The 23,779-nt window shown below is 41.5% G+C and overlaps 2 protein-coding genes across 9 annotated transcripts; one reads left to right on the top strand and one right to left on the bottom strand.

Annotated features, from left to right (window-relative positions):
• The first annotated feature begins 8,928 nt into the window (after positions 1-8,928).
• LOC125539025 (DEAD-box ATP-dependent RNA helicase 8) lies at positions 8,929-16,238 on the top strand. Of its 8 annotated transcripts, none has more exons than XM_087544499.1 (12): positions 8,929-9,439; positions 9,637-9,658; positions 9,804-9,889; positions 10,453-10,513; positions 11,183-11,417; positions 11,560-11,798; positions 13,243-13,494; positions 13,596-13,776; positions 14,279-14,367; positions 14,667-14,740; positions 14,821-14,973; positions 15,634-16,084. In XM_087544499.1, the coding sequence occupies exons 1-11, from the start codon at positions 9,138-9,140 to the stop codon at positions 14,897-14,899; spliced, it is 1,620 nt and encodes a 539-aa protein (XP_087400625.1). In that variant the 5' UTR covers positions 8,929-9,137; the 3' UTR covers positions 14,900-14,973; positions 15,634-16,084. The 8 variants fall into 8 exon arrangements, with proteins under 8 accessions (XP_087400625.1, XP_048558342.1, XP_087400623.1 ...); XM_087544497.1 differs by lacking the exons at positions 9,637-9,658; positions 9,804-9,889 and having other exon boundaries at positions 8,931-9,439; positions 15,634-15,801; positions 15,887-15,971; positions 16,047-16,084; XM_048702384.2 differs by lacking the exons at positions 9,637-9,658; positions 9,804-9,889 and having other exon boundaries at positions 8,931-9,439; positions 15,634-15,801; positions 15,875-15,971; positions 16,047-16,084.
• A 135-nt stretch (positions 16,239-16,373) lies between these two features.
• On the bottom strand, positions 16,374-17,760 carry LOC125539027 (putative germin-like protein 2-1). Its single transcript, XM_048702387.2, has 2 exons — positions 17,573-17,760; positions 16,374-17,456 (listed from the first exon to the last, which is right to left on the bottom strand). The coding sequence occupies exons 1-2, from the start codon at positions 17,682-17,684 to the stop codon at positions 16,921-16,923; spliced, it is 648 nt and encodes a 215-aa protein (XP_048558344.1). The 5' UTR covers positions 17,685-17,760; the 3' UTR covers positions 16,374-16,920.
• Positions 17,761-23,779: the final 6,019 nt, after the last annotated feature.

Genomic DNA, 23,779 nt, shown 5'->3' with positions numbered 1-23,779 from the left:
TCCGTATAAAAATCTAATACAATTCTTTACTCAAAATATAAATAGGTGAAGTTCATATTGAAAAAAGAGAGAAGTTCGAAGTATATTAAAACCTAGGATTTACCTGTTCAAAAAATAAAAAACACAACGCCATTTTTTGCACTTTTAAAAACAACTCATAAACGAAAAAATGGTTGCTAGAAGTTCAAGTGCTCGGTGAGGAAAAGTTCAAAAAATTCTTGTGAGAGGTTAACCTTGTATTTAGATGTCCAAAATACGTAAAAAAATATGTTGTTTTTTGTGTTTTAAAATAATTCTCTCAAACCAGAGAGAAGTTCAAAGTGATAATAACCAGAAGTTCACGTACTACATGGTGTGTATTTCATACAAGAAAAAAACAATAAAGTGAAACAGAATGAAGTTCAAATAGACATGCCCCAGAAGTTCAACTACTTCAGCGGTGCAAAAAACAGCACGTCAAAAACAAAGTGATGTTCAAACAGACATACCCCGAGAAGTTCAACTACTTCACGCAGTGCGTTTCCATTCGCAATGAACATAGAAATCATGATCTCGTCATTTCTCTAATTTTCTTCAAAACGACAGGAATATCATCTGTGTAAGTTCAAGTCCTCGGTTGGAGAAAGTTAAAAAAATATTGTGAGAGAGGTTTGTACAAAAAGAATATCATTTGTGTAACACTGACGAAATGGATGAGAAAATTACAAACGAAAATATGTCACAGAAGTTCAACGTGAAAATAGCAGGAAGTTCATCAACTACACTGAATGAATTTTAGATGAATAACTTTTAAAATTATCGCGATTATGAAAAGATGATCAACACGGGAAACTTGCGTGCTTACAGCAGCTTTCCATCGCTATATCACCTGCTCAATTCCGGTGAATGGATGGAGAGTTACGAGCAAGTGGATGGAGACCTGCGAGCAAAAAAAACACGTGAAAAACAGAGTGAAGTTCAGGTACACGCGCCGAGAAGTTCATGTTCTTCACGCGGTGCATTTTCGAAGAATCTGTTTCACGATAAAGGCAGAACGCATGATCCCGCCGTTTTCGAAATTACTTGAAAACGGCTAGGAATCGGAGAAAAACATCAACATGAAAAAGTTTTGCATTTTCCGTAGCTTTCCATCGGTATATTATTTGCCCCATTCCAATGAAGTTTGTAGAAATTACGGTGAAAATACGTTTTTCGCCATTTTCGAAACTGACTTAAAACCGTAAAGAATTGGGAGAAGCAATACATACCAAAAAGTTTCATATTTGTTCAAGCTTTCCAACGCCATATCATTTGCTGCATTCGTATACACGGTTAAAAAATTAGCTCGAAAATACGAACTCGGTAGGACTTGGATCATTTTCTAAATTACTCTTAAACCGTTCAAAATTAGAAAAAAACTTTCAAGATGAAAAAGTAGTGCATTTTCATAAGCTTTACAACGCCGTATCATATGCCTCCATTGGATTAGCCGTTTAGAAATGACATCGAAAAAACGAACTCAGTTGTTTGGTTTACGAAATTTTACATTTTTTTCAAATTACTCTTTAACCATAGGGAATTAGAGAAAACTTTCAACATGTAGAAGGAGCGGTTTTGCAGCAGATTTCCAACGCCATATTATATGCCTCATTCCGATAAACGGTTTAGAAATGCGAACGAAAATACGATTCACATTTTTTGTACGAAGAAAAAACGGTTTTCAAAAATGCTCTTAAACCGCTTATATTTTGCCAAAAATTTAAGTTGGGTCATGATATTGGTGTCCATAGCTTTCCAACGGTATATCGCAAGCCCCATTTGGGCAATGTTGGCGGAAGTTCAACCTAGTTCACAGGGAAGTTCAACGTACTACTAGCGGGGCAGGTCAGGTTGTGATCAGAATATTATTTTGATCCCGTGATCAGAATAGTGTTTATATATATATATAGTGTTACTATTCATCATCCAGGGGGCAGAATAAGGCCAAAGAAGCCAAAAAAAGAGGCCATAAAAAAGAGAAAAAATGCCCAAATAAAAAATGAGAGAAAAAGAGAGAAGGGGCAATGTTACTATCCTTTTTCCACACTTGTGCTTCAAGGTAGCACCATGATCTTCATGATAGAGAGTCTCTTATTTTGTCACTTTCATATACTAGTGGGAATTTTTCATTATAGAACTTGGCTTGTATATTCCAATGATGGGCTTCCTCAAAATGCCCTAGGTCTTCGTGAGCAAGCAAGTTGGACCCACTTAGTTTATTTTGTTGAGCTTTCATAGCTCTAGTGCATCCGTTGCATGGCAATCCCTACTCCTTGCATTAACATCAATTGATGGGCATCTTCATAGCCCGTTGATTAGTCGCGTCAGTGTGAGACCTTTTTTTGTCTTCTCACACAACCTCCATCATCATATTCTATTCCACCCATAGTGCTATGTCCATGGCTCACGCTCATATATTGCGTGAAAGTTGAAAGAGATTGAAAAGGCTAAGTATGAAACAATTGTTTGTCTTGTCATCGGGGTTGTGCATGATGGGAGCATTTTGTGTGACGAAAATGAAGCATGGCCAAACTATATGATTTTGTAGGGATAAGCTTTCTTTGGCTATGTTATTTTGATAAGACATAATTGCTTGGTTAGCATGCTTGAAGTATTATTATTTTTATGTCAATATTAAACTTTTGTCTAGAATCTTTTGAATCTAAACATTCATGCTGCAATAAAGGGAATTACAATGAAAATTATGTTAGGTAGCATTCCACATCAAAAATTCTGTTTTTATCATTTACCTACTCAAGGACGAGCAGGAATTAAGCTTGGGATGCTTGATACGTCTCCAACGTATCTATAATTTTTGATTGTTCAATGCTATTATATTATCCATCTAGGATGTTTTATATGCATTTATATGCTATTTTATATGATTTTTGGGACTAACCTATTAACCTAGAGCCCAGTGCCAGTTTCTGTTTTTTTCTTGTTTTTGAGTTTTACAGAAAAGGAATACTAAACAGAGTCCAATTGACGTGCCAATTTTAGATGATTTTTTTTGGACCAAAAGAAGCCCCCGGAGTAAAAGAGTTGGGATAGAAGAGTCCCGGGCCGTCCACGAGGGTGGGGGCGCGCCCTACCCCCCGGGCGCGCCGCCCTATCTCGTGGACAACTCGGGGACCCCCTGACTTGTTCCTGACGCCAAAAATTCCTATAAATATAGAAACCTCCAGAAAATAACCTAGATCGGGAGTTCCGCCGCTGCAAGCCTTTGTAGCCACTGAAAACCAATCTAGACCCGTTCCGGCACCCTGCCAGAGGGGGGAATCCCTCTCCAATGGCCATCTTCATCATCCCAGAGCTCTCCATGACGAGGAGGGAGTAGTTCACCCTCAGGGCTGAGGGTATGTACCAGTAGCTATGTGTTTGATCTCTCTCTCTCTCCCGCGTTCTTGATTTGGCACGATCTTAATGTATCACGAGCTTTGCTATTATAGTTGGATCTTATGATGTTTCTCCCCCCTACTCTCTTGTAATGGATTGAGTTTTCCCTTTGAAGTTATCTTATCGGATTGAGTCTTTAAGGATTTGAGAACATTTGATGTATGTCTTGCATGTGCTTATTTGTGGTGACAATGGGATATTCACGTGATCTATTTGATGTATGTTTTGGTGATCAGCTTGCGGGTTCCATAACCTCGTGAACTTATGCATAGGGGTTGGCACACGTTTTCGTCTTGACTCTCCGGTAGAAACTTTGGGGCACTCTGTGAAGTTCTTTGTGTTGGTAGAATAGATGAATCTGAGATTGTGTGATGCATATCGTATAATCATACCCACGGATACTTGAGGTGACATTGGAGTATCTAGGTGACATTGGGGTTTTGGTTGATTTGTGTCTTAAGGTGTTATTCTAGTACGAACTCTAGGATAGATTGAACAGAAAGAATAGCTTCGTGTTATTTTACTACGGACTCTTGAATAGATCGATCAGAAAGGGCAACTTTGAGGTGGTTTCGTACCCTACAATAATCTCTTTGTTTGTTCTCCGCTATTAGTAACTTTGGTGTGACTCTTTGTTGCATGTTGAGGGATAGTTATATGATCCAATTATGTTATCCTTGTTGAGAGAACTTGCACTAGTGAAAGTATGAACCCTAGGCCTTGTTTCAACGCATTGCAATACCGTTTTTGCTCACTTTTATCATTAGTTACCTTGCTGTCTTTATATTTTCATATTACAAAAACCTATATCTGCGTACCATCCATATTGCACTTGTATCACCATCTCTTCGCCGAACTAGTGCACCTATACAATTTACCATTGTATTGGGTGTGTTGGGGACACAAGAGACTCTTTGCTATTTGGTTGCAGGGTTGTTTGAGAGAGACCATCTTCATCCTACGCCTCCCATGGATTGGTAAACCTTAGGTCATCCACTTGAGGGAAATTTGCTACTGTCCTACAAACCTCTGCACTTGAAGGCCCAACAACGTCTACAATAAGAAGGTTGTGTAGTAGGCATCAATGAGCATCCAGGTTCCGCTATTGGTTATTGACCGGAGATGTGTCTCGGTCATGTCTACATAGTTCTCGAACCCGTTGGGTCCGCACGCTTAACGTTCGATGATGATTTGTTTTATGAGTTATGTGATTTGATGTACCGAAGGTTGTTTGGAGTCCCGGATGAGATCACGGACATGACTAGGAGTCTCCAAATGGTCGAGACGTAAAGATCGATATATTGGAAGGCTATATTCAGACATCGGAAAGGTTCCGAGTGATTCGGGTATTTTTCGGAGTACCGGAGAATTGCGGGAATTCACCGGGGGAAGTAGTGGGCCTTAATGGGCCATACAGGAAAGGAGAGAAGGGCCTCAAGGGGTGGCTGCGCGCCCCCCCATGGCAAGTCCGAATTGAACTAGGGAGGGGGCGGCGCCCCCTCTCTTTCCTTCTCCCTCTGCTACTCCTTCCCTCTCTCCCCTCTTGGAAAAGGAAGGGGGCTCCAACTAGGATCGGGAATCCTAGTTGGATTCCCCCTATAGGCGCGCCCCTCCTAGGCCGGCCTCCTCTTCCCCCCTCCTTTATGTACGTGGGCAGGGGCCACCCCAAAGGCACTCCAAGATTTGTCTTAGCCGTGTGCGGTGCCCCCCTCCATAGTTTCCCACCTCGGTCATATTGTCGTAGTGTTTAGGCGAAGCCCTGCATCAATAACTTCATCATCGCTGTAACCACGCCATCGTGCTAACGAAACTCCCCCTCAATCTCAACTGGATCAACAGTTCGAGGGACGTCACCGAGCTGAACGTGTGCAGATCGCGGAGGTGTCGTGCGTTCAGTACTTGGATCGGTTGGATCGCGAAGACGTTCGACTACATCGACCACGTTACTAAACGCTTCCACTTTTGTTCTATGAGGGTACGTGGATACACTCTGCCCGCTCTTTTCTATGCTTCTCATAGATAGATCTTGCGTGATCGTAGGAATTTTTTTGAAATACTATGTTGCCCAATAGTGGCATCCAAGCTAGGTCTATGCGTAGATGTTATATGCACGAGTAGAACACAAAGAGTTGAGGGCGATAATAGTCATACTGCTTACCAGCATGTCATACTTTGATTCAGCGGTATTGTTGGATGAAGCAGCCCAAACCGACATTACATGATCGCGTTCATGAGACTGGTTCTACCGCCGTGCTTCGCACACAGGTGGCTAGTGGGTGTCCGTTTCTCCAGCTTTAGTTGAATCGAGTGTGACTACACCCGGTCCTTGTTGAAGGTTAAAACAGCACACTTGACGAAAAATCATTGTGGTTTTGATGCGTAGGTAAGAACGGTTCTTGCTAGAAGCCCGTAGCAGCCACGTAAAACTTGCAACAACAAAGTAAAGGACGTCTAACTTGTTTTTACAGGGCATGTTGTGATGTGATATGGTCAAGACATGATATAACATAATTTGTTGTATGAGATAATCATGTTTTGTTAAAGTTATCAGCAACTGGCAGGAGCCTTATGGTTGTCTCTTTATTGCATAAAGATGCAAGCGCCATAAAAATGCTTTACTTTATCGCTATGCGATAGCAACAGTTGCAAAAGCAATAGCTGGTGAGACGACCATGTGACGACACGTTGATAGAGATCAAGATGATGGAGATCATGGTGTCATGCCGGTGATGATGGAGATCATGACAATACTTTGGAGATGGAGATCAAAGGCACAAGATGATAATGGCCATATCATGTGACATGTTTTGATTGCATATGATGTTTATCTTTTATGCATCTTATTTTGCTTAGTACAACGGTAGCATTATAAGATGATCCTTCACTAAATTTCAAGGTATAAGTGTTCTCCCTGAGTATGCACCGTTGCGACAGTTCGTCGTGCCGAGACACCATGTGATGATCAGGTGTGATAAGCTCTACGTTCACGTGATGATCTGAATACTCTGGTTAAACTTGACGAGCCTAGCATATGCAGATATAGCCTCGGAACACTGAGACCGAAAGGTCGAGCGTGAATCATATATAAGATATGATCAACATAGTGATGTTCACCATTGAAAACTACTCCATCTCACGTGATGATCGGACATGGTTTAGCTGACGAAACTCTCCCTCGGCCTCAACTGGATCAAGAGTTCGAGGGACGTCACCGAGCTAAACGTGTGCAGATCGCGGAGGTGCGTGCGTTTGGTACTTGGATCGGTTGGATCGCGAAGACGTTCGACTACATCAACCACGTTACTAAACGCTTCCGCTTTCGGTCTACGAGGGTACGTGGACACACTCTCCCCGCTCATTGCTATGCTTCTCCTAGATAGATCTTGCGTGATCGTAGGATTTTTTTTGAAATACTGCATTCCCCAACACATAGTGCTAAGCTAACGGATGGATCAAGTTAATCACATCATTCTTTAATGATGTGATCCCGTTCATCAAATGACCAATGCATGTCTATGGTTAGAAAACTTAACCATCTTTGATTAATGATCTAGTCAAGTAGAGGCATACTAGTGACACTCTGTCTGTCCATGTATTCACACATGTACTAAGTTTCAAGTTAATACAGTTCTAGCATGAATAATAAACATTTATCATGATATAAGGAAATATAAATAACAATTTTATTATTGCCTCTAGAGCATATTTCCTTCATTTGGATCCTCTTAAGCCCTTAGATGAAAGGGAGGAGGCTAGATCATCGGAGGACACCCAAGGAGGACTCCTATATGAAGACCTCCAACCCTAGCCGCCGCATCATCCATCTCCATCATCCACAAGTCTCATCTACAGCCACCACACCTCCATTGCAGTAACTCCACCAAAGAGAGAAGGGCCAAGCAAGGGAAGAAGGAAGAGAGGAGGCGTCTCCACGTCGGCGTCGGCCGGAGGGCCAACGCCCTCTTCATCACCACACCATGTCTCTCTCCATCTCCAACTTCGTGTTGGCTTGTAACTCATCCCTCATCTCTATGTACTCCATCGCCATGTTTGATTAATTTAATTAGTTCTTGAGGGAATAAGATGAACTCTAGTTTGTGATAGTACCGATTGTCTTGCGCGATATGACAACCTCTTTGCATGTTTATGTTAATAGTCTTCTTGGTGTTGGGTGAAGTCGACCATCCAACATATGCCAATTTTGGACGGAAGGTTACTACTGTTGGCGATCCGGCTGGTTGCGGAGGTGGGTGGTGTGATAGGTCCTATCCCCCTTCGTTCCAGATTGTTGCAGCAGGGGGTAAAATGGAGACCACTTTGGTTGCGGCCACGGGGACCCTTTTCCCCTTAATCACTGTTTGATAATCAGAGTGGGGAAGAAGGGTGGTGGCGTATGTGATACACGGCTGCCGCGTGTATGCACATATTTGTACCGGCTCCGCCCACAAAGAGAAACATGCAAAGTCGCTTAGTATTTGTAGAACGTACGGGTAGTGATGACTACTAACACCTCGAGAACGCTCTTATTACTCAAGCGACGCTTCTTTATTCTATCTGTTGTTTTATTTATATTTTTACCTCCACATAGTTGTTTAGTCAAAACTATTATTGTTTCTGCTAGCAACTAACGAATAGACTATTTCCAGATAACGCTCTAGGTGTGAACGTAGCCATGTAAGTGACGACGTAGCTGCGGGGTTGGTAGTTACCTGTGCAACACCACTCCCTATGGAATCAACATACTCTACCTACCGTGAATTGCATAGCCCTGTGCCCCTCGCAAGTCATGAAGCTTTTCTGGCTCCGTTGCCGGGAAGTAAAAGCGCTCGGTTATTACTTTCCCACTAACACATAGTTTATTTTGTTAGTTGTTATTTATCTTTCGGTTTTCCCCTTAATTCAAAAAGGCCTCATTTGATTTATACGATAGGAATATCATGTGAATAAAAAACCATAAGAAGCGAGGTAATATGCATCTCAGATCCTATAGAGAAAGGGATGTCGTTTGATTCAGGATTTAATTATCTTTCATTGGGTCTATGCTAAGTTTTTCTTTTCTTTGAAATGTGAAGGAATAAGATTCCTATCCTTTAGCATTCTTACAAATCCATGTAAACCAATGGAGGCCTTAGTTAGTAGAGAAACTCTTTATGATTTCTATTAATGGAAATCAGGTGCAAACCCTTTTGCTTAAAATATTTTTTTGAACATCGATGCGACCCTATTTCTATTTCCGATGGACCATAATCAACATTTCTTCCCCCCTGTTCCGAGAATTTTAGCCTGCAATGTAGTACCAGCACTAAATACAGAAAAGGTAAAAATCAAAGCCATGTGATGAAAGAACTAAAGAAGCAAGGGAAACGTGTAAAAATAACAAAAATGTCAACGGAAAACGTGTAAATATAAGGAAAATGCCAACAACAAAAAACGTGTAAAATGGCCGGGCACTGTCAAGGTCAGTCTCGTAATTTTAGCTCCCCACCAATCCCAATTCGCCGTCATCCTACCCTGTCCCACCCTCTCCCTCGCCTCGCCAGAACGGAGGGACAAAGTTTGGAAATCGCCCCCCGCAAATTCCCCAATTCTACCGACCAACGCCCCTCGAGTCGTCGCTCCAAATCATAGCATTCCGGCCGGATCTATCCGACGAGCGAAGGGTCTTCGCTCTGCCCAACCATTTTTGGCTCGATTCCGGAGAAGGTCCGGGGCTCCTTGAAGCGATGGATCAGCGGGCGAGGTACCCTCCCGGCGTCGGCAACGGCCGCGGCGGGAATCCTAACTACCACGGCCGTGGCCCGCCGCCGACGCAGCAGCATCAGCATCAGCAGCAGCCGCCGCAGCAGCAGCAGCAGGCGCAGGGGCACCAGCAGCAGCACATGGAGCGGCAGTCGCAGCGCTCGCAGCACCACAACCAGCAGCTTCAGCATCAGCAGTGGCTTCGGCGGAATCAGACCGCTAGCGAGGCCGCCGCGGGCGCCAGCGAGCACCACGCGCCGGCTGCCGCCGATGACGCCGATTTGAGGTAAGAGAGGCGCGGAAAGGCTTTGCCTATTGCTTGGTATTGGTTCAAAATGCTCATGTATTGATTTGATTCGTTGACTTGGAATAGTTGTGTACTAGTACTGGTTAGGACCCGGGGTTTAGATAGCCTGAAAGTGCAGCATGGGTGAAACTCGTGTACTTTTGGTTGTAAGGCTGTGAGTGTTTCTGTGTTTTTAGTGGACTAGTGCTGCTGGATAAGGTGATTACAGTCTCCAAGCATGAATTATGTGTACAGTGTTACACACGACGCTTGCCCCTGGGCATTCTGTATTAATCCGTGGGGCCAAGCATGGCATCTTCTGGGATTCTCTTGGAGTAGTTCAGTGTTAATTGACTGTTTTCAGATAAGTGCTGAGCAACTAACAGGACGTGCTCGTGAGCATGTTTTGGAGGCTATGTGTAGCTGTGGATGTTGTGTACTGAATATGTGGTAGGGCTACTGCATTGGGCGAATTAATGGCTATTTTGTGGTTCATGATGACGGCCACACGGATGATTGATGTGTCTAATTAGTTTCTTCGATCGATGCTAAGTCCCTGTTTGGAACAGAGGGAAAATGTTGGAATTTTAGAGGATATCATTTCTATATATAGGAAAAATTCCTTTGGTACCATTTGGAACAGGAATTGCAATCCTACACTCCTTTGAAATTCTTCTGGAATGAGGCATTCCATAGGAATTTTGAAGGAAACCAAACATGAGGTCCTATCTCATGTTTTCTTCTCTTTGTGTCTACAGTCCTGCATTCTTTTCCTGCATCACATCCAAACAATAGTTGGATGTGGCATTTTGTGATTTGGTGGTTGGAAATATAAAGTGGCCTGTTGAAGTGAATATCCTGGATGTAAATTTTCAGGAGGTTCCTCACATAGTTGTCCACAAATATGGTTCCCCTAAGTAGAAAAGAACCACTGTTGAACTGTTCTTCCAACGTAGATGATATATCCTAGATATTGGTAGTAGCTAGTAAGGGATTAAGTTCTACTTTTGCAGTCCGCAAGACTGGAAGGCCCAATTGAAGCTTCCACCTCCAGATACACGCTACCAGACCGAGGTATTTTTTATGCTAATATTTTCTTTTTTCTTGTCAAGTGCTGCTCCCATTCTTATAAAGATTTGGCATGCAATGTTATATTTTTGCATGAGCCATTGTCTTGCTTTACATGTTTTCTTTTAATGTTCTGGTTGTCATAAGTTAGAAATAGAACTAGGTTGTAGGTTCCAATAATAAATTTTAACGTCCAGGCACATTGCAGTCAGATATCAGTATTAGAAGATTACTATTCGGTATTGCTCGTGGAAGGAAAAGGCATATGATGCTGATAGTGTTCTTGGTTTGGAGAACAAGCCAGTCGTACACTCCTACTTGATCATTCTTGGGAGGCTACCCTGTTCCACTTTATGTTCTACAGTGATTCAACACAAAGGAAAATCATCATATTTAATAGTTATTATTTGCTAAATCTTGCTGTAGATTTGAATCTATCATGCGGCATTTGAGTTCATCATATGGTTTGCCCTCAATAGTCACACAACAGCACAATCCATGTAGCAAAATAAGTTCTCTTTTAGAGTGTTCAACTTGTCAAGACTCCTCTACCTTCTTTCCGAAATACCTGGTTGGACGAGTTAAATGTCAAGTTTAGCTTATCTTGTAGCATTATTATTGTTGCTTATGTTCTCATTCTCCTGCTAAGTTAGTGTCTTCTTTTTATCCACACAGGATGTCACTGCAACTAAAGGAAATGAATTTGAAGACTATTTTCTGAAGCGTGAACTTCTTATGGGCATATATGAGAAAGGATTTGAAAAACCGTCTCCTATCCAAGAAGAAAGCATTCCTATTGCATTAACCGGCAGCGACATTCTCGCAAGAGCAAAAAATGGAACAGGCAAGACTGCTGCATTTTGTATACCTGCGCTAGAGAAGATTGATCAAGACAAAAATGCTATTCAAGGTTTCTTCTGGACTAGTAACTGTTATTTTGCACATGGAATTCGTGAAATTACGTACATGGAGTTCCTCAAATTATGCAACGATCAAACATAAGCATATTCAAAATGATCATATCACCCTTACCATTTGTTTCTTATATTCAGTTGTTATTTTGGTCCCCACGAGGGAATTGGCTTTACAAACATCACAAGTCTGCAAGGAACTTGGGAAACACTTGAAGATTCAAGTCATGGTCACTACTGGAGGAACAAGCCTAAAGGATGATATTGTCCGTCTTTATCAACCTGTGCATTTACTTGTGGGGACGCCTGGTCGTGTTTTGGACCTTACAAAGAAAGGCATTTGCATTCTGAAGGACTGTTCAATGCTTATTATGGATGAGGTATTTGAAGGCTTGTTGTAGTTGGCATTGCTTGTGTTTTAAATTAATACACACTTTGTCTTTCAAAGACCTTTTCTAAAGAACCTTTTTGGCATGGCATTCTACCACTGCTTCTTTTATTATCTATTTTACCAAACACTGCATTTCACAGAAGGAAAATGAAATAGGAATGTATATCAGCAGATGCGTTCTTCAGAGATAGATTATCACTTCTCCATTCCAGACTAACTGGCTTAAGAAATTTCCTTTTTACGCGGAGAGAATCGACGTAAACAATATGTCCTGAAGTTGGGTTGGCCTTTGATAATATACCCTAACTTGGTCTGCATTTGATCGTGCCCTTAAGTTGGTTGTCCACCTGGTGATTTGTCCTACATGCCCTAGAGATTTTTTTTACAAAGACCAATTTAGTTATCCATTTAAGGTGCATATGAGAAGATACAGTTTGCCCCTTTTTAGCTTTGCTCCCTGCCAGGCACTGCTGAAAGACGTGAGTGCGCTCTCTTGAGGGTTTGCTCTGTCCAGATATCTCCCAGGTCGTCTCTGTCACCCCTTCCTCTAAATCTGCTCCAACCTATATGAATCTATTTCTCTATTGATTGGTCAAAGACCAAAGTTGAATCAAGGAAGGAGGAGGCAGCATGAACTTTTAGAAGCAGCTGAGCACAAAGGTAAGCAGCACGAAGCCGTAGTATGGAGCCGACGAGGGAAAGGGATGTGGCACTGGCCTGACGCAGGGGAGAGCCGCGGGTCTAGTTCTGGTTTGCCTCTTTGGATTTGTAGTATTTAGTGAGTAGGCAATGGTGCGTAGTCTTGTCACTCCCTCGTGACACTTGACATGGTACGCTGACGTGACCTGCCCATGCATAATCTTTGTGGCATGCTCTACAGCAGAAAGTCCGGATCGCTGCCTCTAGGTGTTTGCTGGTGCGCGGTTCTGTCTTGAGGGAGTGAGCAAGATAGAAGGCGAGGGTTGCGCGCACAAGAGCCAGTGGTGGTAGTTGCTCGCTGTGTGGGCTTGCTTCCTGGTGGGGAGGACTTGCTGGGTAAGCAGCGTTTGTGAAGGGCCTAAGCGATTTCCAGAGGGGTTTAAGGGTAACTTCCTCTCTGTTTTTAATGAGAGGGGCCTAGCCAGTTATTTTTATATTGAATAAAAAAAATCCTGTGGGGCTTATGATCAAAGGCAGATCAATTTATGTTGTATAATCAAAGGCTTCCTGACTATAGTTCCCTGGGTAAACACTCTTAGAAAGCTCACATAGATAGAAAATGGAAAAAATATGATCAGTGGGAGTATATTTAATCTCATTTTGTACTATTATATATGGTGTATGGATTCGTGAAATAAACAACTTCAGAAGGTTAATTTAAATTGGTGGTGCAGCTGTAGATTTATCCTTTAATAAGAACGTGTTCTTACAAGAAATATTGGTTTTTCCTGTAGGCAGACAAGCTTCTTTCTCCTGAGTTCCAACCTTCCGTGGAGCACTTAATTCGATACCTTCCATCGAGTCGACAGATTCTAATGTTCTCTGCAACATTCCCTGTGACTGTCAAGGCTTTCAAGGACAAATATCTGCCTAAACCCTATGTTATTAATCTTATGGACGAACTTACACTGAAGGGAATTACCCAGTTCTACGCCTTTGTTGAAGAAAGGCAGAAAGTCCATTGTCTGAACACTCTTTTTTCCAAGGTTTTTCCCATGAAATCTTTTAGTTGATTCCTACATTTTAGTCACGTTTTGTGACTGGTCGCAATCTGTAACTAATTTCTCCAATTTCCATCTCAATACAGCTGCAAATTAATCAGTCTATAATATTCTGTAACTCCGTAAATCGTGTTGAACTACTGGCGAAGAAGATCACAGAGCTTGGTTACTCTTGCTTCTACATCCATGCTAAAATGCTGCAGGATCATCGTAATAGAGTATTCCATGATTTCCGTAATGGTGCCTGCAGGAACCTTGTGTGTACAGGCATGGAACTATACCTTTTACCTTCTTAGGTGCTGCCTTTCTTTTTTGGCCGAAGGACATTATTCTGTGGCTATTTATTTATTTATTTATTTATTTATTTAGTACTCTATACCTTTCCAAACTGTAGGCCTTATTTATTGCCTTACTGGCATTGAAGTTTAGGCTATCCACAACTTGCTTGCTTGTGGTCCAAATACAATGCAGTTTCTACAGTGAAGAAATAATAGGTTTATGAAATGTTTTTTCTCATGGAGAGTCAGCACATGTAGTTAGTATCTGACTTGGTCAATTCACATTACATTCAGTAGACCTTACAATTGGCATGTGGTTTACAAATCAATAGTATTCTACTAGCTTTTAGAATAAACTTGAAGTTTCACTGCTCTTTCATTATTATTTAATCATTATTCTGGTTAATGATTTATTAGTTTTGACTTTTTTTATCAAGCTGGATGGGTCATTTGGTCTCCTTTTTCTAACCTTTTGTATTTTTCCTTTGCAGATCTTTTTACAAGGGGAATAGATATCCAAGCTGTTAATGTTGTCATCAATTTTGATTTCCCCAAGACCGCTGAAACCTATCTCCACAGGGTATGCAATTTAATGAATTGCCATTTATATTTTGGTGTTCAGGCTATGACTAGTTCTAATGATTCATATAATTGTTAGCTGAATAATCCTCTACTAAGATGATGTGAAAGACATTTTCATTTTAGTAGATATATGGAAATCGGAAAATGAATACATCTTGCCTATCAGGAGTTCAGAAGTGTAATGTTATATCCTATTAGCAATTTTTTTACCATGGTGATTTTCGATGGCAAATTGGTAAGATGGCGACTTGTTTCTGTGTTTAAAATTGCATTGAAAAATGTATTTTTCACTTGCAGGTTGGTAGATCTGGGAGATTTGGCCACCTTGGCCTGGCTGTGAATCTGATCACCTATGAGGATCGGTTTAACTTGTATGCAATTATTTGCAGGAGTGCTATAGCTTTTTCCTATCACCCCTTTTTTCTGCCATGACTTTTTTTGCTGTGCACAGGTATCGGATTGAGCAGGAGCTTGGAACTGAGATAAAACCCATACCTCCTCAGATAGACCGGACGATATACTGCCAATAGTTATCTGGCTGATTAATCTTGTATGCCCCACCCTGGAAGTTATAAGACAACTTGTGTAAATAGCAGCTCATCAGGTACGTTTGCTTATTTTTTATTTCTTTTGCATCATTGCATGTAGTGCATCTCTCTGCCTCATGTGGACTGCTCCCTCCGTTCATAAATATAAGATGTTCCAACTCTTTTCTGAATTGGATGTATATAGACACGTCTTATTGTGTTTGTTCACTCATTTCAGTCCGTATGTAGTCCATATTGAAATATCCAAAACATATTATATTTGTGAACGGAGGGAAGTATCATTTTTCTCTTCAAAATAAGGATTGTGGCTGTTGATATTTTTGCGATCACGATCCACTTCGTATAGCAGATATAGGGACTGAAACACAGGATCACGTTCTTCATAGTTACACAATTTTCCAAAATTTATTGGGGGAGCATTAAGAGTACTGTTTCAACATGCACTTGGACACTATAAAATATTACCCTATTAAGAATGTTTTACCATTGTACTTTGATTTACCACAGTATTGGTGCGAATACTCCTGATAATTTATCATTCTGTTTTATCATACCTGATAATTTATGTTTTATCATTCTGTTTTGTCAACTGATCTCGATTGATGTTGCAACGGGATTCCGGGCACTGATTGTACCGTAACTTCAGCCTTGTGTTTGCAACAGCTTGCTCTACTTTATCGAGTTCTCCAGTTGATTGCCTTCTATTTACGATGCAGGTTTCATTTACGTGATCTTTATGGTGTATCTTAAGTTGTTTTGGGGCGCTCTGGGACAGGTGAAAGTGTAGCTAGCTCGTCTAATTTCCAGCGGACCATGTGTGTGGATGTATCATGGCTAAGCTAAAACTTCCCGTCACTCTGACAATAGTTAATGTTGCTAACCAGGTGCCTGTTCTGAGACTGTTCTCTCTAAAACTGAAAGACCTCCTTTTCTTTTGACAATGTATTGGCTGGCTAGCTTTTTCTACAGGACATTTTGACCCTGGTATTTCTGTGAGTTGCGTGACCTTGGCGTGCACAGATGGATCACTCCACCTGGGCCAAGCTGTCGCGACGTATGTGTATGGACCACACATTTTGATTATTTTGTATTTGTATCCATTCTGATGTGCCATATTTGTAACTGCTAGATTGGAATTGGTGTGCAAGGAGTGTTTGTTCGGTTCAAGATTTTTCTTTGCTTCAGTCTCTACATGAGAACGTGCCATGCGATGTTTTCTGGCCGCTTGTTCTCAAGCAGAGGCGGATGTACTGGCAATTTAAGTTGAACCTTCAATGTTCTGTGGAAATATATATGTGCCAATGCTTCTCCAATGATCATATTTCAGCAATTCTTTTTGGGCAAGAGTACCATAACTCGTTGCTACTATGTCTTGCGGGATGCATTTGTGATCTACTCCCTTTGTAAACTTTTATAAGAGCATTTAGATCATTAAAGTAGTGATCTAAACACTCTTAATACTTCTTTACAGAGGGAGTATCAAAATATGACAAGTGGGAGATGGCTGATTGATTATGTATGAAGTTTTGTCTGCCATCCAAGCAAACAAATTCTCGATGTTCGCTGCTTTTCCTTAATTCTGACAAAATATCTACTATAATCTTTGCCCATGCCTTAGTGTAATCCTGATAAAAGGAGACAGGGCATGTAGTATTCAATTCATACTCCAACCAATTAATCCAAAAGTCTGTCTCATGAAAAAGGTGGACAAATAATCTCAACGTATGTTACATAACCAAGGTTGCTTAGGGCAAGAAAATCAAGGAGGGGAAGTATCACCATTGTGGCGAGGATGGCCACAAACTCCCCTTTATAATATTTTTAAGATAGTGGAGAGTAGCAAAATGATAATCATTAAGACAATTGAGTACATAATTGCTTTTCTTCCACAAAAGCTTGATTAACATAAATCATACAATGGAAATACATTATAAGGAAACACACAAACATGATCTTTAATCAAACGACAAATGAGTCAAATAAACATATCACCGGATGTGTGTCTAGAATTGAGCTTGGATATGCTCAACAATCTTCTTGTCCACCTGAAAGGCTTTGGCAACGATATCATCTGAGATGGAGGGCTTGGATGCAAACACCGCATTGGCTATGGTGATCACTCCAGGGTTCTTGCTGCTCAGCGCTGCAATGGCTATAGCTTCTTTGGTTCCACAGTTGTATTGAAAGTGAATTAGCCCTTGCGGAAACACAAAAACATCCCCTTTGTTAAGAACTTTTGAGAATAACTTATTGTCGGGGTTTGACGTGACGAAACCAACATAGAGCGAGCCTTCCACCACCGTCAAAATCTCGGATGCACGGGGGTGGATGTGGGGTGGGTTTTGACCATATTGAACATAATCAACCCGAGCCAAGGAGATGCCCAAAGTGTTGAGCCCAGCAATATGCGCCACATTAACCGCCGTCACAGCGGAGCCTTGCTTGTTGCTCGCGTTCCCGGCCATGTGAAGGCCAGAGAAGTGAAAGTCTTCTACCACGGCAGTCTTCGGGTCCTTGCATGCAAATCCATTGACAAAAACTGCACGTACATATACAAGATTATAAAGAGTTAACAACTATGCATTGGCACCGATAATTAACACAAACGTTTCACCACACAAGTATCGCATGCGTTGCATGTGTGGTTATACATACCTTGGGATGTCCTGTCAGCGACACAGAAATCCTGGAGCTGGCTCGGGTCCGAGGCACGGGCACGGGAAAACGACAGAGCCAGAAGGGCAAGGAGGAAGAACTTTGCCGCCATTTGAATGCGAGCGAGCGTTGATTCTCACTGAATCGGGTGTGCTTAATCTCTAGGGAAAGTGCTAGTGATTGTGCTGCTGCTGCTGCACGGTGATGCCTCGAAGGGTTGGAGGAGGCTCTTATATATAGCGATTGGAGAAAAGGAGGATCGAAGAGCATTTGTATTTGTTGTGTCGGGGAGCATGTGTGTATGAAGGAACTGTTCTTCACTAGTTCCCAAGTGAGCAACGAGGAAGCAGTCTAAAACGTGTTCCTAGCAGGCCTGCCTGCGACGGCAAACTAATCGATTGATTAGTTCTTTTCATTTGTACTTAGAGAGATATACATGATTTGATCAAGTCACGTTCGTGTTTCTGTTGTCGTAGCTCTATCGTCCGGGCCATGCTGCCATCAACCTTAGGCTTAAACACGTTATTTAAGTGCTCGGTTTTGCTAACTGGCAAACACTACTCTGATTAAGAGAAAACATCTGCGCACGGAAGCGCCCCGTCATGCTTGCGATCTGGTACTCTCTCTCTCCCCCCCCCCCCCCCCCCCTCCCCCCTCTCTCTCTAAGGAGTAGTAAAAAAATAAGAAAGAGGTTCAATCTTAACCTGAATTCCATGCACCCAAACGGCGCCAGTCTTTCCGCCCCCAACCCATACAAAACGGCGAGTGGAGCGTTCCCCGAGCAAGCTCCTCCAGGCTCCAGCTGCGGTGAAAAGACAAGAGCTTCCTGTTCATTTACTACCCCACGCGTGACATCCGCCGAGGACGGGACGGGCTGCATCGCCGATCTCGCGGGTCACGAAGCCGGTGCACGGCGACCGACGACGACGGAGCCAGCCCCGCCGATGCCGACGGGACAAAACGGAGACGAGACGCGGAGGGTCTCATCACGGGGCTCGTAGCCCAAAACAAAAGCCTCCACCGATCCCGTCCCTGCCCGTCGCCCCGTTCAATCACGATTCACGCCGGCCAAATGCTCGCCGTCCTGGCCACTCCACCGCAGACGCATTTATGAGCACTCCGCGTCTGCCTCTGCGACGCTCGATCGCCCCCACACTCCCAGTCCCAGCGCAGGACCTCTGCCCTGCCCTTGCCAGTGTGTTTTTTGGAGCACCCCTCGTCGCAGCCTGCGCCAAAATCCGAGCCGGCCGCGCCCGTGTGGCAGAGGACCGACTAGTGCGAGAGCAGCAGCGGCCACCCTCATTTATGGCGGCCACCCTCCGGTGTCGTCGGGCCTGGCCTTGCCTTCCTCCTCCCGTCCCGGCCAGGCTTGGCTTACGTGTTCTCATCAACCACCGGTCCTGCCCATCACTGGCGCTGTTGCCTGCGTCGTTGGCGCGGACTGTGCATGATCGCCAGGAGCGGCGACGTAACCGGGCTCGGCCATCCGAGCCGCATCCGGGGTCACTGTTCGTTCCCATCAGAGTGCGAGACACATCTCCCTCTCTTGTTCGGTGAACACTGCGTTTGACCCGCCCCGGCCCGCCCTTTCCTGTCTCAAGAAGGAAGGAAAAATGGTGGACAGGTCAAACGGGATGTTGAAAGGAACTGTGCCGTTCTTTCACGAGAGGTGTTTCGGTTTGTTGCATTTGATCTGCATCATGGTCTGCTGCAGAGACGATTGCAGGGATGTCTTTGGGTAGGTTCAGAGAGTTCCTTAACTGTCGAGGTCTTGTTTGGGCAGTTGGGACAAAGGGGTAAAGAACATGAACCCTGCATGATTTACTTTGGGCTATAACACTGGATTTTTTTTGCCACAAGAACTTCCGATCTATTCATCATCTGTCAAAATAATACAAAGAACATCAAAAGTAAAAATTACAGCCAGATCCGTAGACCACCTAGAGACGACTACAAGCACTGGAGCGAGCCGGCGGCATTGCCACCGTCATTGCCCCTCTTCCACCGGAGCCGGGCAAACTCTATTGTAGTAGACAGTTGGAAAGTTGTCGTGCTAAGGCTCAATAAGACCAATGCACCAAACTGTCACCAATAAAGAAACACATAGATCAAAAGAATCCAACCTGAGGAGATATGAACACAGATGAATGAAGACCGAATCCAATTGGATCCATCGAAAACAAATGTCGACCGAATTCCGTGAAATTCGACGGAGACAAACCTCCACGCGCCATCCGATGGTGCTAGATGCATTGTTAGAACAAGGGCTAGGCAGGAGAATCTTATTCTAACTTCAGGGAGTCATCGTCGTCGTCTTGTCTTCCTGACAGAAGACCTAAACAAACTCAAAAGAACACTGGAAAAATGAACCAGAAGCCCTCCCATCGGCAAGGGTTGGGATCCACCGCACCTCTATTGTAGGGCCGTAGGAGACAAGACAGATCGGTGGCGGCGCTGGCAGGAGAGGGGGAAACCCTAGATGAGTAGCTCGTGTGGGGGTTGAGCTGAAAGAACGTCTCATAATTATTTTTTCTAATGGTATAACAGAGGATCTCATAACAAAACCAATGGTTGGATGTACGGGAAGAGTAAATTGTGGCTAGAAAATGGATTGCCTAAGATGCTCCAACGCGTGATGTCCATGCAAAATTTAAGGGTGTTTGGACATTCGAAGAGCTCGCGGCAAAAGAGACAAATTCAGATGCAAATAGTGTTGTTTTCAAAAGTTTCTCAGACATCTGAAAATTGTCTTTTTTTCCCACGAGCTCCTTCAATGTCCAAACTTCCCCAAATTTCACACAAGCACCACACCCTTGAGCAACTTGCACCACAAGTAATTTTGATTTTGATTTTTTTTATGTTTTCTACTATTTAAAATGATTTTACTGCTCATATCCGGGCTCATCTGAGCATTTTCTATTTAAAACGATTTTACTGTTCACCCCTGGCTCATCTGACCCCGGGTTCAGAATAGCTGCATCCGTCACTCTTGCACTTTTTTTATCCGAGACTGGCTTGGAACAAGTTGTGTGAAAACATAATTTGGGCAAGTCGATTTTCTCTCATAATTAACTTGCACCAATTGGGGTTAGTCGGTTTTTTCTCTTCTGGATCAAATTGATGGACGCGATGGTTGCTCTCCATCGATACACGACAGGTATGAGCATATTGCATGGCTGTGAATCGACCGGCCCTTCATAGCCAATGCGTAGTATTCAAAGTGTTTTGGTGTTTGCATCCAACCACGTACAGGCCTCGCGAGCAGTGGCAGAGCTATGTTGGGGGGGGGGGGGCGCTGCCCCAGCCTTTGACCAATTTCTGAAGAATCTTTTGTAAGGAGACTTAGATTAGAACATTTTTAGCATTTGACCCCCTCAGACACTGATGATTTGTGTTATGTTGGGGGCGGGGGGGGGGGGGGGGGGGGGGGCTGCCCCAGCCTTTGACCAATTTCTGAAGAATCTTTTGTAAGGAGACTTAGATTAGAACATTTTTAGCATTTGACCCCCTCAGACACTGATGATTTGTGTTTCGCCCTCTCAGAGTTTTTCGGCTAGCTCCGCCACTGCTCGCAAGTGCATCCATACAGCATAGTCACATTGAGTTTGACTATTTCGCTGCTTGGCTAAATAAATAGTCGTCCCTTAGCCCATAACATGCATCAAGTAGCACCCACGTACGTGTGCACTTGCATGACATGTTCTTTGGATCATTTACTTATTTTAGAGCAACATTCAATCCTTTGCAACCACAAAACAGAAACCCACAAGACATATAGGCTTGGTCTAAACATAACATAAACTGATCTGATACATCGTAAGACAAAGACAAAAACAAAAACAAATGAACAAAAAAACAATAAAGAAAAACAAAAAAAATGTAGTTTTCTAAGAAATGATGAATTTGGAATTTCTGCCAGTCACTATTTTTCTTTGACCAAGGGGCACATGTACGTACTAGCCTGCCTCGCCAGAGAGCACAAGCTAGCTAGTTATAGCAGTACACACAAGTGTTGAACTTCATAAATATATCTTATGTGTAAGTTTTGCTCGATAGATCCACTAAAGCTTAATTACGATACGAGGTATGTGTACATATATGAAGACATGAACTTGGTGTTTATTTAATCTTCGCATGAGGATAATGAGTAAAGGCGTAGGCATGCCTATAATTCATGTAGTTTTTATATGAAGAAAATAAAAAAAATAAAAACAATGAAGTTTCTAACCAAGAATCAATTAGTGACATTGGTATTACCCTTTAGGAAACAATTTGAAATGAACAATGAAAAAATATGCTCACAGTTAAGCATAAATTGCATTGTTTTTAATATGCAAGAATAAATTTCTAAAAAGGAAGTTTCCTAAAATGAAAAGAATAAGTGGCACCCTTAAAGAAAAAATAAAATAAAATGAAACAACAACATAAACAAAGTAATGAGGTTTTCTAAGGAAGAATGAGTTAGTGGCATTGGTATCACCGTTTAAGCAGAAAGAAAATGAAAACACTAAAACAAATAATGACAAAATTTGTACACAATTTACACACAAATTGCCTTTTTTTTGTAATACGCAAGAATAAGCATATAATAGTGGAATTTTTTCCAAAAAAGAATTTTCCTAAGTACACATTAATTAGTGGCAAAATTGGCATTACCCTTATGGAAGAAAGAAAATGAAAGAAAAACTAAAACAAAATCAAAAAATAAAGTTTTCTAAGGAAGAATGAATTAGTGGCATTGTTATTACCCTTTAAGGAAAAAGAAAATAGAAAAATAAATAAATAAATAAATAACAAAGTAATGAAGTTTCTAAGAGAAATGAATTAGTGGCTTTGGCATTACCCTTTAAGAAAAACAAAATAAAAAATAACAAAATTTACATATAAATTGCACATTTTATAACATGCAAGAATAAACTAATAACAGTCGGATTTTTACAAAAAGAAGAAGTTTCCTAAGAAGAAATGAACTAGTGGCATTGGTTGCCATTAAATAATAAAGACACTGAAATAAAAACTAAATCAAAAACATAATAATGAAGTTTTCTAAGAAAAAATGGATTAGTGGTTTTGTTATTACAATTTAAGAAGAAATAAATGAAATAAAAATATCAAATTAGTGAAGTTTCGAGAAAAGAATGAATTAGTGGCATTTGTAATACACTTTAGGTCAAAAGAAAAGGAAATAAGAAAAACATAATGACAAAATTTGCACACAATTTACACAGAAATTGTGCTTTTATATAATATGCAAAAATAAGCATATACTGTAGTTTTCTTTTAAAAGGAGGATTCTTAAGAATGAATGAGTTAGTGACATTGGTATTACCCTTAAATAAGAAAGAAACTGAAATAAAACTAAATCAAAATCAAATAATGAAGTTTTCTAAGAAATACTCCCTCCTTTCCGGTTTATAAGGCTCAATTCAAAAATCTCACCAACCAAGATAGATGATGAGTGGTGGAATATTTTTTGTAGTTTGCAAAAGCTTCCAATTAATGCTTTTGTTTTCCTCAAAAAATTATGTTTACGAATGCATTAATTGCAATGCATGCATTGGTCAGTTTTCTCTTAATACTTGCATGCAATGATTTAATGCACCTTGAAGTCTGAACATGTGATGGGGAATAATCAAATTGAGCCTTATAAAATGGAAAAACTAAAATTTTGAGATACTACCTCCGTTTCAGTTTATAAGTCCTATGCGTATACCTAGGTTGCCAATTTTATCACCTTAATATAAATTATATAACACAAAAATTATACGGTTTGAAAATAGAGCATCTGAAGTTTATATTGGTATATTTTTTATAATATATGACTTGTATTAAGTTGGTCAAATTAACGACCTAGGGGTACGCGCACGCCCTGTAAACTGAGAGAGAGGTAGTAAGCCCTATAAACCGGAAAGGAGAGAGTAATAAATTAGTGGCTTTGACATTACCCTTATAGAACAAAGAAAATGGAATAAAAACTACAAGAAAATAGAATTAATGAAGTTTTATAAGGAAGAATGAATTAGTGGCATTGTTACGATCCTTTAAGAAGATTTTTTTATAAAAAAACAAACAATGGCAATTTTTGTGCACAATAAACAAAAAAGTGAGCTTTTTTAAAATATGCAAGAATATGATAGTGGAATTTTCACGAAAAAGAATTTCCTAAGAAGGAACGAACTAGTTACATTTCTATTACCCTTAAAGAAG

Source organism: Triticum urartu, chromosome 2A (assembly GCF_056163025.1).
Source record: "Triticum urartu cultivar PI428250 chromosome 2A, HENAU_Tu73, whole genome shotgun sequence".
In the NCBI taxonomy this organism is placed as follows: domain Eukaryota; kingdom Viridiplantae; phylum Streptophyta; class Magnoliopsida; order Poales; family Poaceae; genus Triticum; species Triticum urartu.
Note: the sequence above shows the minus strand (reverse complement) of the source record. Positions and strands in the feature narration are given on the sequence as shown.